Source organism: Lissotriton helveticus, chromosome 11 (assembly GCF_964261635.1).
Source record: "Lissotriton helveticus chromosome 11, aLisHel1.1, whole genome shotgun sequence".
In the NCBI taxonomy this organism is placed as follows: Eukaryota; Metazoa; Chordata; class Amphibia; order Caudata; family Salamandridae; genus Lissotriton; species Lissotriton helveticus.
This window is the reverse complement of record NC_136072.1, coordinates 516,602,616-516,618,368: the sequence shown is the minus strand read 5'-3', so window position 1 is coordinate 516,618,368 and position 15,753 is coordinate 516,602,616. Positions and strand designations below refer to the sequence as shown.

At 42.8% G+C, this 15,753-nt stretch overlaps 1 protein-coding gene across 1 annotated transcript in view; it reads left to right on the top strand.

The window, feature by feature from the left end:
* The window catches only part of UNC5D (unc-5 netrin receptor D), a 1,369,357-nt gene extending 1,366,547 nt beyond the window's left edge, over nt 1-2,810 (top strand). The window contains exon 17 of the mRNA XM_078666140.1: nt 509-2,810. Coding sequence (XP_078522266.1) covers nt 509-713 — 205 coding nt within the window. The 3' untranslated portion in view covers nt 714-2,810. The remainder of the gene's footprint in view (nt 1-508) is intronic.
* Nucleotides 2,811-15,753: the final 12,943 nt, after the last annotated feature.

Sequence of the window (15,753 nt, the reverse complement as noted above, 5' to 3'; positions counted from 1 at the left end):
TGTGAGCTTTGTCTAGTGATAAGCAAGCGTTAATGATTTCCTGTTTAAAAACAGTTTCTTTTTTGGCCCAGACCTAATGTCTTTGTCCTCAGCATCACCTCTCTAACATGAACTGCCTACCCTTTATTGCATCCCTCCTATACAACTTTTCTGTTGCCTCTCAACCCCACATTTCCCTTATGGTATCTTCCAGTTACTGTTAAATCATATAAAGGTGTACTGATCAGGTAACTAAGAAGTACGCATTATATGAGAATAAAAAATAGAAAAGACAAATTCAAAAGTGGTGGTTTTCAGTTTCAAGACAGACATAATCTTGGGTTGCGATAAAGGTTTTTTTTACTATACGAAGTCTCAAGCCTATCTTTGGTTGTGCCCTTTTTCGTGAGCTCAAATGAAAATCTTCTATGCATAAAAAAATGTTTTTTAATGTTTATGTCCTTCTGTATTCAAACCAGGGTTCGCTCATCTTTCAATGCTTTGTGCCCTCTCCTTTTCTCTATTCCAGGAATTTGTCTTACTTTGCAACATACAGCAGCCCGTCTGCCGTGATCTTGGACCTCTGGGAAGCTCAGCATCCCTACGATGGAGACTTGGACTCTTTAGCCTCTGCTCTCGAAGAGATTGGAAGGACACACTCCAAAATCTCACTCGTCACAGAGACTCCAATGGAGGAGCCAGACTTTAGCTACAGCCGGCAGAATGGACTCTAAGAACCGGTCTCCCCATCTCCGATTCCCAAGAACGAATGGACAGCTTTCAGACTTTGCATTCAGAAGGAGTTTTTGGCCATCAGGAGGGGATAAAAGGAGGATTTTTGTTTACATGCAAAAGTCTGGCGATGCAATTTTACGTCCGATTTCCGGATGTTTAAATTCAAAGTCTGGTGAGGTCACACCTACATTAATCCAGGCATGAGACATCCTGAGGAGCTTGCTCTGCTAATCGACCCAACTTGCCACAAACAACAGAGTTCCTTTCTGTTTATGACCTGGGATTCTCCCATTTCCTCAGAGTGGGGAAGGAAGAGGACCTGGTTAAAAAGAAATTGGATGTCACTAATGAAAGCAGCAGTAATCCCAACTTTTGAGATATCATCGTTATAGACACCCAACCAAAAAATTGTGCATGCTTTACTTTTCAAAGTTTTAAAGTTTTCTAGAAAAACCTTCCCTCAAAGGCGCCCACTCCTATGAGTTCTAAATCTGCTAGAGTGTCTACACGTCTGTTTCAATTGCAGAGTATACCCTTTTGTGTCAGTAGAATTCATTCAGAAAATGCATATTTTATATTGATCTGGAATATAACCTAAGGCTGAGCAAGAGATAGTATTGATTCTGTTCTTGAGCAGATTCAACAATATCATCACTTTTACTGTTTTCCAGGCAATGCATGCCTTAGGATGGCAATTTGAAACTGTGAAATTTGCAAGTCATACTTTCAGATGAATTGAGTACCAAACATAACCCGAAAAACCATTTCACCATTTCTTTTTAATTACATAAGCAGTACTGCAGATTTGAAATATGAGCTTGAGGGAAGCAATTGCTACTGAAGATTGCCCACATCCTCTCGGCCTAATAGCCAGCATCTATGTTGAGCTGATGTCTGGCTCTCAGCGGCCAGATCTAGTGCAATATTGCCATCTCCATGGTAGCTATGTCCCTGCTGTTGAATTCCAATCTTGGAATAGCATGGTGAACAGCAGTATGCCTTTCAATGCAAACCATGTAATTTTTGAGACTGCTCAACTGGCAGGTTGGTTTTGACAACGTGATGTGAAGGCAGTTAGGGTCTGTGTTAGGTTGCAAACTCTATGTCACTTCACATTTCTGTTACTGACAAAACCATGACACTTAAGCTAGTGGTTATATAATGAGCTTGTTCTGCTGTCATTGAATTAATGGTGGTTCTGTTGGAGGACAATGGATTTATGAGCTGGGGTGACCAACGTGATGGTAAATAACACTCAAATAGCCCTTCTTTGCTTTTCGTATGTTTCACTCCTGGCCTTTTCCTGGCTTTTCACCAAAAATAGTTTTGTCGGGCTAAGGGTGGGACAAGTGGTTAATCCTGGGACGGGTTTAGAGCTATGTTTGGATATGTAGTGTCACTTTTCCCCTTGACAATTTGGTGAATTGACATGATGTGTTTTGGTTGCATTCTTCGTCTTTAAGGATAGTGGACAGTGTTTTACCTGAACTGATGGGGGTGGTGAACCTAGCTTTTATAGTTACAGTCGGTAATGTTCTGTCAGGACTTACCTTCCCCTTTGTTACAAGTTGCCCATATCCCAGCAGGGTCCAGAGTGTTTTAATTTTCTGGAATAGAAGCTCATGAATATGCTTAGAATAACTCCCATCGGGGCACAAGTAAAGAAGCACCATTCTTTACCAATTAACAATGAAACTCTTCGAAATGTACTTGACTACACTCTTGTATTTGCTGCCCTTGGGCCGTACCATAGAAAATTTACCATTTGCTACTTTCAACAAAAGCCTTTTGTTTTATGACATAATCACCTCTCAGTGTTTAGATAGACTTTCCCTGGGTTCACTGTTTCTGATGCCTTGTTCCTATTGATGCAATGCAGTGAAGCCAATGTTGGTTGCTTATGACTACTTAATGGGATTAAAAAAGAAAATGTAAGAAATATTCATATAGTGAAAAACTTTGTATATTAGCATACTGAAAAAAAAGGAGAAGCAGTGGGTTGGTGAAGCTACCCAAATGGTCACCTTGTGGTTTAGCAAAGACTCACAGCCATACGAGGTTTATGCGTCTGCTTGATAGGCGACTTTGGAGTGTGACTGAGCATCTTCTTGCACAGACTTTCCCCTGCAGGCATGTAAGCTGGATTTGTAATTCACATTCATCTAGTAATGGTCAGCAATTGTACTTCCTCAATATTTTTAAGGTAAATTATTACTTATTTTAGCACAAAATGCTCAGTTCTGATTTAACCGCGTTTCAAAACAAAATAACTAAATTGAGAAGAGATTTGACAGGTGGAATATCTTCTACCACTGAGACAATATGGGACAAGGCTTTCCACTGGTGGAGTCTCGTCCTGATTTAGTTCAGAGAATTTAATATTTTCTCTATTTGAGTGTGTAAAACTTTAGATCAATTGCTATTACTACATCAGCTGAAGGTTGCGTCTAGAACAATAAATATCATTCACCCTGCACCGTCATCCTCGCAAGAGCTTCACAAACAGGATTGGAGTTGAAGTGTGGCAAAAGTGAGGATGTAGATACAAAGAGTAGTTGCTTACACTTCATGTTTTGAAACAAAATAGAAACCCATCAATGTAATCAAAGGTGGTTCGAGGAGTGTAGGATTGTGAATGGAAGAGTCAGACTTATTGAGGGTTGGTGTCATGTCTGAGAGGTAATCCCAAACCCATAATTTGCGACCCTAGCAGGGTAGGTGGAAGTCGATCATTGAGGTCACTGCACCGCATTAAACAGTAAGCCAAAGCTAACTTAGCATTGCTGAAAATTTATTTAGTCTAGTCGTTTCTAGGAGTTTGTGAGGTTGCAGTGTTACATGACTGGCAACTTCATGAAACATTTTCTGAGATTTTCAGAGAATTGACACAAAAAAGGCCTAGCACAGAGCAACTCTTTGTGGCAGCAGGAAACCTTCTTGCCTCCAGGAGGGACCACACTGGGCAGTGGGAAGACTACCCCCACAATTGAGGTTCACCATGTCCTTTGCTCTGGCAAATGATTTGCAAAGTCCTACAGATGCCCCACCCCTGCAAGGCTTTGCTGCCTGCCCACTTATCCTGGCTCTGAGTTGTGCCTGTCGGTCACAAGACAGTTAACCCCGCTTCCTGCAGTGGCACCTGTTGACTTTACCAGCACCTTTCACTGGGTAACTATACAGGGCTTCAGAATGTCATGATCTCCTTCTCTTGGATGTCCTCTCATGGGACATTCACAAGCAGAGATTTAACATAAGGAAGGTGGTCGCACGAAGTAGGACAACGTCACACTACTTCACCAAGGGCAAAATTTCCAAAATTGACCCAACTAGCTGGGTGTAAAAAAACTTCACCCACCCCTACATACTACACCCTACAGAGAGTAATATGAATGTGTTTTTGCACTAGAAGAGTCTGACTGAGCTGGCTTAACGATTAAGCCTGAGATGTGACTGAAGACATTTCAAACTCGCAGGCTTGGTGAGAACGCTTCCAATTTCCAAATAAGTCGGCACTGGTTTAAAGTACAGCATAAGCTCAATTTCCAGGCAACCAAATCTTTAAAAGTCATCAAAAATCATTAGAATTTTAAGGAGATCATAGCTGGAGAAAAGGCAGCGTAATTTACCTTGCAGCAATGGTGTGGAAACAATATATATAACACTCCAAACAACAGCCTTGCTTTAAAACAATGAAGCACGTGCGTAGTTTTCTTCCGTTTTAAGAGTCTCTTCAACTAGAGCAGTGACACGAAATGACACAACATGATCAACACCAAATCAAAACTGGAGGCCTAGCTCAGCTGAAGGACTCTTTTCTCACATGATATAATACAGCTCTCCCTCTTCATCTCTTCTTCCCCAGTGACACTTTGTATAGGTTTCTGAGCAGAAAGTTATGTATGAGGTTGAGAGGGCACAGCTTTTCTCTCATCATATATTCAGCACCAAGTAACCCTCTTCTCTACCTAGTAAAACGTGTCCAGGTAGATTAAACTTTCTGATGATGCCACAAAATGGCGGGTCTGATATCCTGATTTTGCTATATTGCCTCTTAGGTTCTTCATTTTTCAGTAACAAGTCTGACATGTAGATTTGTGCACTGGGTTACTACATAAAACCCCACCCTGGAACAAAGCTCCGCCTCTGCCTCCACGTGTAGCAGTAGCCATGCATGTCTGATTTGTTTGTAGGACCAGGGTCAACAATTTGACGGGGCCCTAATAAGACAAGGTTTTTTCTTTTTTTTGTAAAAATATATGCTCTACACAATGCTTGAGATGGAAAAATAGATGTGCAGGTACCCTGAACCAGAGATTATGAGAAGTGCTGGTACTCTCCAATTAAATGTATTAGGTCACTCTTGAAATGAAAAGTGCTGGTACTCTCCCTCTCAAAATAAAAAAAAAAAGTGTGGGTACCAGTACCAGGCAGTACTGGCCCATTTAAAGCACTGGTTCTACAGGCTGAAAAAACACAAATGCGACCCATCACCTCTCACCAGCTAGTGGTATTAGCCTTGTCCGCCCTTTCATCAAGAATAACCAATGCGCGGGGCCTTTAAGAAGCCTGGTGCATGGGAAGAAACGCCCCCTTTGGTGCCTCATTCTTATAGCCCTCGCGCTCACTCCACGTGCCCACCAAGGCTAGAGGTGCCTCGTAAAATGGTGCGCACGAGCCCTTTCGTTTGTCAGAAACCCTGTGCGCCTGGAGCTGCTTTGAGGAATCTCGGGCGAGTGCAAACAGTTGCCAGGCAGCGCAGGATATTGTAATGGAAACATCATTCTGAATTAAACCTTGCCCATCTGTTCCAGCGGCTCGACGCTGAATGCGGAGGGAGCATAATTCAGTGGCACTGCTGCGAGGAGAGCGCGAGCGCGGATGCAAATGGCGGCATATGCTGCTCATTGCAGGCTCCATTATCTCCTCGCGCTGCAGGTAGAAATCCAGGTTTGGGCGGCACGTGGGGGAATTCTCTCTCCCAGTGTATTAATGACATGGAATTTGCCTTAAGACAGTGACTCCGCTACTGCGAAGAAACACACACAACAGCGAGAAGTCAATTTGGTAGCATTAGCGAAATATGCTACAAAGTGTACCATTTTCAGTGCATTAGCAGCAGTGTGTTTAACCCGTTAAAAGCTAAAGAGTTGGTCTGTTTAAGTAGATGGTGTGTTAAGTACCTCAGTAATGGTGTATTCCCGGCAGACGGTCTTAATGTTCAACATATGAAAAGGGTATTGTCCTATACGTGTACCTAGTGGTACAGTGCATTTCAAATTAACTGTCACAAATGGACGCATTCCCTGCAGATTATCCTGTTCATGGAAGCAACTTGTGTTTGCAGATAGTTTACCACTCCAGGTGTCACCTAGTTGATATATAGGTTCTTTGTTTGCTGCTAATGTACTTGGTACTGTTGATACCTTTTCATCAGTTAGTTGCTGAGTTCCCTCCCCCAAGCGCCTTGAGACCCTCCCGGGTGAGTAGTGCGCTCTACAAATGGCATGATTGATTGATTGATTGATTGAGTTTCACCTTGACATGGGTCCTTAGTACCGCTAGGATTACACCGCCCTAGGATGACCAAGACCTACTGGTCATTAACCCACCTATGCTAAAGTGGCAGTATGCTCCTTTTTCAATGTGCACTGGTACTTCCATCGTGCACGAGACCCTACGGAGACAGTGGTGTAACACAAAAAGATGGGGCCTCCCTGTAGAATTCGATGCCCCTGAGTCTCTAATACCTCACAGATACACATTGACCTGGGGCTGAATGGGGCCCCCCTGAGGGGTTGGGCCCCACTGGAGGTTTGGGGGCCCCAGTGCATCACAAGGGCTGCAGGGATCTGTGTTACGCCCCTGCTAACTGAGGTAAAAGAAATGCTGCTGAGTGCTTGCCCTGAGAAGTATAGGCATGTCAGTAGTGAGACCAGTGAATCAAGTGAGGTCTGTGATGGAGTTCATATGACCCATGCAGTATCGCCTAGATAGCTGGTCAACATTCAAAGGCCTACTTGCAGGTTTGTCCTTCCATTGGTCCTCTTCTAATTTGATTCTTCTATATTTCCACACAAAGATGTGCTACAATGTCTCTGCAGCTGGAGTAACAAAACTGATCCTTTGCGGAGGGCCTTTAGCATGTTCCTTGCTAGGGCTGATATGGGCATCCACGTGTGAAGTGCATACGCCTGGTTGTCTCTCTTTCTTTTGTTTGTTTGTGTGAAGATTTTTGTTAGTCTGCGTTCTTTTGCTTACTTTGCTACCATGTCCGAAGGTAAAAATGTGAGGATTGTGTGTGAATAATGGCTGTTTGTGTGTAACTGTTGGGTTCAGGTGTATATAGGATGACTAAATTTAGGTCTCCTGTCATGTGACTATGTTTGAATTGTTTCTAGATATTGTGTGAAATTAATGCTTTAATGAGAGATTCTGTGGATGTTGCTAATGACTGCAAGTTAGTTGGGTTTGTTGTTGGCTGTAGTGTAGTGTATCGAGTAGGGATTATAAATTTGCAAGAACATTGTTGCTAATATATTAAGGACCAAAATATCAAGGGTTTACGAAGTACAGATTTGTTATTCTTAACTCCATATTTACATACCTTGAAGATACATACATACCCTTGATAATGTCTATATATATATATATATATATTCAAGCTACCTATATGTGGAGATAAAACCAGTTTTCCTATACTTACTAATATATACTTACCTGTTGATATATTGGTCCTCAATATTTTTTCTGTGATATTGTGAGAAGTCAGTATTCCTAATTCAATATTTCATACTTCCACTGTGGCAGGTATTATGTGTTTGTGTGTGTGTATGTGGCATGTTTAGCACACAATGTTGGGACCTAGATCTGTCCTCCTGACAAATACCTTCCGTGCAATGACCATTGTTCTATGGAGACAAATCCCCATAGTGTGCTCAGTTACTTTCAACCACGTGAATCAACAAACTAAAAACATAGTTATATTTTCTTTGGTCTACTTTATAGCCTATCTAGTAAAATGGTGAGAGTGGATTTGGAATAGTAAATGTGTGCTTCATTATGGTCGCAGGCCACTCCTTGTATATATTTATTTAGTTATGACGTGTGTGTTTGTGCGTGGTTCTATCTGTATGTTCAAGACTGTTTTCTCAGTTCTTTATTTTGGGACTTCATTGTGATTCTATCGGTTCTGTGTTTTTTGTTTTGGTTTTGTGAAGGTCTTTTGAGTGTTGGAGAGCAGGCTGTGCAAAGGAGAAGTGGTAACACTGAGATCAGAGACCTCTGGAAAGAACAGTTTCGTTGTCATCGAAAAGTAACAAGCTTTTCTCTCTAATGGATGCAATTCCATTGGTTTGGCAATGGGATATCTAAAAAAGCAGCCTTTCCTGCTTCGTTAAAATATACACCAATTAGCACAAACCTAACTCACCGTTTTAGGTGTGTAGTCTTCAAAGGTGTCATATGCAGTGGAAATTAAAAAGTAATATTAATTATTTTAAGTATTTGTAGGTAGGACTTAAACTCCTGACACAATGCAGAGAATGAATACTGCATGAAGAGACATACACTGACTCATATATGTGGAAGTGAAGGAATTGGTACTTTTACAGGGACGCTGGGCGGATAATAAAGTGTGAAAGTCATGAAACAGCACAAAAACCGTTCAGTGGCAGAGGTCAACATTCAGCAATTCCTCCATTCTGGGGAAGGAATGCCTCCACCCTTTCAAAGCTTGATTGCTAGGTTCATAAAGTGAGAGAGGCTTTCACGGTCAATGTGTGGGTGTCTTAGCAGTCACTCAGCTGTTGCATACAGTAGTGCTTACTATCCAGGTCACTCCATATGGACGGTCTGTAGTTAATCCATATAACTAAAGCTTGATTCTCAATGCTGCCCATTGTTGCCGATGGTGCATCAATGATAAGTCCTTTCGCCAATTAATCTTCAAAAGTGCTACAGCACTGTCTTTAGCATGATTTTCTTCATGGGTATCTCTAATTGGAAGTGGCCTCCAAACTAAACTTGCACAATCAATCAATGCACTTGTAAAGCGTGCTACTTACCCGTGAGGGTCCCAAGGCGCTGAAGGGAGGGGGGAGTGTGCTGCTACAGCTCGAAGAGCCAGGTCTTGAGGAGTCTTCTGTAGGTGAGTAGGTCTTGGGTCTGCCATATGTAGGTGGGGAGGGTGTTCCAGGTCTTGGCGGCGAGGTAGGAGAAGGATCTGCCGTCGGAGTTTGTTCGTTGGATGCGGGGGACAGCGGCGAAGGCAAGGCTGGAGGATCGGAGCTGGCGGGTGGGGGTGTGGAAGCTGAGTCTGCTGTTCAGGTAGGCTGGTCCGGTGTTGTGAAGTGCTTTGTGTGCGTGGCTGAGGAGCTTGAAGGTGATCCTCTTGTCGACGGGGAGCCAGTGTAGGTTTCTCAGGTGGGGGGGTGATGTGGCTGCGGCGGGGGATTTTGACGATCAGTCGGGCAGAGGCGTTTTGGATGCGTTGTAGTCGTCGTAGATGTTTGGCTGGGATCCCTGCGTAGAGTGCGTTTCCGTAGTCCAGTCTGCTGCTGACGAGGGCCTGTGTCACCGTTCTTCTTGTTTCGGTCAGGATCCACTTGTAGATTCTGCGGAGCATGCGGAGGGAGTTGTGCACAAAATGTTCTTAGTAAAGGCTTTTAGCAGCTGTTGTCTTACGTAAAAATGTTTCTGTTTTTTTGTCCTCATATGCCACGGGCGACAACAGCCACACCTTTGGGAGCCCATTAACCGTCTTCTTATTCAATAGCTGCAAGCTCAAAATATTAATACTCAGAGGTGCTGCCAGGTGTGGGGGGAGGGACCATACCAAAATGAAGACAAGCCTCCTCTCACTCAATCTCGTCTCGTACCGCCTATTTGGCTTAATCCCAGGACCAGAAGAAGCCTGGGTTACTCTCTCTCCAGCTGACACATGGTGCCCAACACTCAGCAGCCTTTCCGCTTCTTTTACAGTCTCAATCAAAACTGCATGTTCAATTCACCCAAGCCAGCGATTTAGAAAGGGTTAATGGAGCGGGACTCAACCAATTCAAGCAGATCTCCCTTATTGACAGCAGAATTAGGTAAAAATAAAAAAAGTAGGGAGTTTGGCACAGGTGGAACTCCCTGGGTGGGCTGAACTCTTATTTCAAAAAGGATCAGAAGGGAGCTCATCACTATTTGGTGTCTGGTCACTCCTGCGAGCATGCTCTGCACCCTCTCCCAAAGGCACTTCAAAACAGGTCATGAAACGAGCAAATGAATATAGGCCACCTTTTCCTTGCCACAGCGGCTATAGCGGGGGGGGGGCTTCTAGGGGTTAAGTATATCCTTTGCTAGGTAAAAATATGATTTTTCTGCAGTGGTATTGGTTTAACTGTATAGTACAGAAGACGTTAAGAGGAGTGACAGATATCCAGATGTTCCTGTACTGGATGGTATCTGCTACAGCAAGGAGAATGGACACTGCACCTCTTCTCATTGGCTCTCACCAGTTCCCAGTACCAAATGCAGGTCTCCTTTTTCAAAGGTCTGGGATCTAATGACCTTTCCTCCATCCCCTGGCTCCTTTCAGCCCATACTTGCACTGAACAAAATGAGGACTGTTGCATATACTTATACCATGACAGGGTCAAGTGATATCACAAGTGACGCCATCTATGACTTCACAGGTGATAGCATGCATAAGAACACGAGAGCAGTGCTTTCAGTGAGTTATGTTTGTGTAGATGTCTTGTAAATGGGGACTTTTAGTGGTATTGTGGTGTGAATTATACAATAACGACCATGGAACAGTCTCAGTAAAGGCAACTATTTCTCTAAATAGGACCAGCACCTATGTGTAAAATTACTAGACAAATCACATCTAATTTCCATGTGCTTCAAATATAGAAAAGTGCTAAAGACATGGGCAAGTGCTTTAGTGCCCCACATACGTGCTATCTATCTAATTGTTACAACACAATGCAGTACTATTCAAAGATGTGTTTGACGCAACACCCAAGCGGCATGCACACTTAGGGGTAGATTTACAAGCCCCTTGCGCCTCATTTACACCGCCATTTCGTCACTTTTGTGACGCAGTGGTGGCGCAAATCCTGCGCCATGGTGCGGGGTACTTACAACATGACGCATCTGGGAGATGCGTCACGTTGTAAAGCCCTGCGCCACATGTAGGCGTTCCTGCGCAGGGGGGGCGGGGGGGCGTTCCGGCGCAGGAACGCCTCCTAGAAGTGGCTGAGTGAAATCTACAAGATTTCACTCAGTCACTTTTAGGCCCATGCTGAGTCAAAACCCTGCGCCTGCCTGAAGCAGGCATAAGGATTGACGCAGCATTAACTAGATAGGGCCCCCAGAGCATTGCTGGAGCTGCGTTGCGCTTGCGACGCAACTCCAGCAATGCGCCACTTTTGCGGCACAGTTGCGTCACGCATCTGTTCCGTTTTGGCCCCATGGTGCGCCGCATTGTAAATGCGGCGCATCCATGATGGCGGAGCTGTGGCGCGCAATAACTGGCGCATCCCTGCTGATATGCAGGGATGCGCCAGTTATTGTAAATATGCCCCTTTCAGGCCACCTTTTCGTGCACAAATGCTCTATTTCACCTGTATTTAACCTCTCGCCCAAGCACATACTGACATGAAAAGGGGTTCGCTAATATGATGCTTGACACATTTTAAAATTAAATATCACCAAAAATGAACAGTTTGTACCCAATACGCGTCTCCATGCACCGGACTCATGTTTAGACCCGCTATTCTGCACAAAATTGCACCGCAAGCTGAGTTTTTATATACGCAGCAACGTTTCACAGACTGTTTTGATGGTTCTAAAGTCCACAACTTAATTTTCAGGCCATAAATTAGAGAAGATTAATCTCTGCATCCGTAAAAAGGACATGCAATTATGATACCGGAATAGTTCATGGCACAGACAAAATCGTAAACCAAATTTACAGTTTTACAACAAGGGTTCTGCATTCTCATCAACTTGCATTAAAACCCTAGGAGGTGAAAGGCAGGGAAGCCAGCTGTTACGTACTTAATCTAAACTTCATTTGCTGGCGCAAGACGTCCCATCAAGCTAGAAATGCCAGCAGAATGTTTATATAGCCTTTTTAACAGGAATGGGAAAATAAAAGAATTACACAGTTCTCTATGGAATGGAAAACGTTTTGTGTGGCCTGCATAAATCCCAGCATGCCAGAGCATAGAGCAAAAAATGTTGCCCCATTAAATGTACGTTCTGGCATAGACCAATCGGGTGAATGCTCTTGTAAGGTTTAATAGCAAACTGCTGTGCATAATAGGAGCTTCTTTCGAAGTTCCTACACAGCAGAAGAATTAATTCCTAAGATGCGGCTTTTTATAGTAAAAAAAATGCAGCGATGAGTGAAGGCAAATCCTATGCGGCCACCGACTAGGGTAAGGACTGGGTATATTGGCAAAGTTCTCACCATTGAAAGGTGATGTGTGCAGTGATTTGTTCCTAAAAAAATAAGTGCCAGGACCCTGTCAGGAGGCCGCTGTTGCTTGAGCCACCCATTGCCTCTGACATCGCTGCTAGTGACAGTACCAACCCAGCTACTAACCATCACACTTCTACAAATGTGAAAATTCTGAATATTCCAGACCCACAAAAGTATAGTAGCAGCTTGGGAACAAGGTATTAGTCCTTTTAATGTATGTTGTACTAATAAACTGTTGTTGTACTCATCACTAGATTAAGCAAACAGTAACACCATGTGGCAGACTGTCATAAGTGCCAGTGTTCACAATTAAGTACTGGTGCTGAGCACGGAAACCACAGGCTCAAATTAAGCACTGGATGTGTGACTATCATATAAGTGCAACATAGAAATCTCCTATTGAGTGTTGAAGATGACATGCGCCATCAAGCCTTGCAACATGATCATCTTTGTAATGGTGGTGTTCTAATGTTGATTAGAGTCAATCATAGAAATCTGTCTCACTTAATCTTTCTGAATGCCATTGATCTTACACATGACATATGTTTACCTCTGAGTTTAATAACAGTTCTACCTTTTTTATACATTACTATGTAATAGCAACAATTCACGGTGCAGTAGTAGATCAACATATTGAGATGAAGATGCAGTCACTGGGATTTCCAGATTTTCTCTTAAATTCACATGAAAGAGCTTTAAATTGCGTCTCATGTTCCTAGAGTTCACGACACAACGTGTGGCAATGGAAGTGTATTGTGATTCAAACTGAGGCTTTTCAAGGTCCACTAAATGCACTCTGTTTGCCACTGTGGGACATGGACAATTACAGAAACTGTTATGATACATTTGAATACTTGCCCACAAATAGTACATTCTCTCTCCTCCAGTGAGAAGTGTTACCTTTACAGGTTTGCTAGTTACACCATTAGTGGTAGGAATGTCACTGACAGCATTGTCGCCTGATGATTCAGTCAATTTCCCTCGGCCCAGATTCAACAATTTAAATAAATGTCTTCAGCATCAAAGTTAATAAGGCTGTGATCTGCCACATGCACTCTTGATTTTTGAGGGACTATTTTCACTCAAGCGCCAAATAGTGTTTAGATAGTTTTACATATATAGTCAGTGGTTCATAAAATCTTAGATGCCTTTTCGGATATTAATTTGCTCAGTTTCAATCACAATTTAAAAGGCATTTCATAGTATCTATATCGGCAAGATGGGTTACTCAAGTCCTGAAATACACATTAGGAATTTAGAAAGTCAGTGTTCAAGAGCCCAAAACATTTACCTTTTCTATGCAGTGTTTGTGTCTATCACACATTAACTTCTTAGGTACAACTTGTATGGATTGGCCAGTGAGTTAGTTTAATTTACATAATAATTAATTGTAAGGACATGACCTTTGTTCGTTGTAGCCCAGTAACTTCCATGATTATTTCCTAAACTAAGTCAAAATGAACACATTAAATCATATAGACACTAAGAGCCTTATTACAATGTCTGCAGTCGTAAGTCCGCCCAACACTTTTGCGGTCTCTGGGCGACGGGCCTCCGGTCGGCAGTCCTTACACCGCTATAACAATGCGACCGCACATGGGGCGGTTGCATAATCCCATTTCTATGTGGGAGCTTGCGCTGTGACAGTAAATTGGCCGTAGCACAAGATCCCATAGAGAAATGGGAGTTTCTGTTAATCCCTGCACAGTGTGGCAGGCACATAACGGTGCCTGCCACACAGTGCAGGTATTAACAGGGGGCACAATAGGTTCCCCCTCGACCCCCTATCGCAGGGTGAAGGGGGCCCAGCACAGTCACTTTCTGACAGGCTTTCCATGTCGGAAAGTCCAACATGGAAAGCCTGTCGGAAACCGACATCCTAATGCCGACAGCGTAAATGCTGTCCTGGGGATTACGGTGAGGCCTCCGACTGGCCGATGGGCTCGTTGAGCCCTTTGGAATACAGTTGGAATGACCAGCTGGTTTCACTTTCGACCGCCTGCATTGTAATGCGGCTGTCGGAAGTGAAACCAATGATGTGACTCAAACCCTTCGACCTGCAGTCAAGGCTTTCCGAGTCACATCGTGATGAGGCACTTAATGTAAAACAATTCTGGCAGAGTTACTCCTGAAGAAGATATAAGATGTATACCCACTCCAGCAAATCTGGCCACAAAATGTGCAGATCATGCTTGGCAAGCAAATGTAGCCAACAGATAATATCTGACATGAACTGGGATGTTGATTCCTTATTTGAGATCTATGTGTTTATAATCATATTTGAAGGCAGCACATCGAGTCACCATTGAAAATGTAATCGCTTAAACTAGTTACGTCTGATACTTTTGACTGGCTGCGGTGTGCACGTAACATAAAGGTTATACATAGGGACACAGTGCACATTTGTGTTTTGGTTGCACAGGGCAACTCTCTCTGCTGCAATGGCATGCACCATTAGGCACAACCATTAAACTCAGCTCAAAGTCCTCATTGTTATCAGCAATATTATATTTATTTACACTTCCTTGATAGTTGCTTTTAGCTCATTTGCACTTTCTCAACCCAGGGAAAGAGCTATGAATTGCATGAGGGACGATAAGACAATTGTTTAACTGTGAACGTTGGGAAGATTCAATAAGAGTCAACCAAACCTTGTCATAAGCCTCTAAATCAAAGTGCATTAAAAGAAATGGATTCTGGGTGTAATGGAAGGAAAAATGTATGCAATTGAAGCACAGGCTGACTCTCCAAAGCCTGCAAAGAGCTTTTCTAAATTCTAACTAAACATGAATGGTATTGTGGTCCCATACTATACACCACCGTATACTTCGCAGTTCTTCAATCATGAAAAAATAGCATTGAGCAGTTCCATTCTTAATGTTCTGAAAGGTTACATTTGATATGTTACCCAATTTCAAGGTACTTGATTTCAAGCTTGCAGTAAATTTATAGTTGTAACTTTTTTACATATGATAATTTTGACATGTGCATTTTCGGATCTCCTGTTGCTTTCATGACTTGTATGTGGTTAACTTTTAGAATTGTCAACCGTTTCTCTGCAGTGCACCTGTGGATATGAAAAGAAGGAGATTTACTAGAAACAGAATAATAGATCCTTGTCAATTTGTCATTGGATGATAACTTTTAATGTCCATTGATTTCAGGATCTCTCTCCTGGAGTAAACATTATTTTGCAATGACTTGGCTGAAACGATTTTCAATACGTTGTGTGATGAATATTAAATGGGCCTCGGTAAAGCTTTTCAGAAGTTATGCCACTACAGAAAAAACTATCATACTGCACTTGTGTGAATTGGTGTGTGATATTGGCCTCGTGCCATAGTTTATCTATTTGCCAAATACACTTTTATTGAACATTCAATCTAGACTCACTGACCAGATAAGGCCATTTCCCATTATTAAAGATAGTGTCATTTTGTTGGTCAGGACCACAAAGGGAGAACTTCAAACTCTCTAATTTCCTCAGACTTGCAGTGAGACAAGATGCTGCCAATCTTCAAGTCTCACTAAGGAAATCAGCTGGGTTGTTGCTTCTCAGACCAATA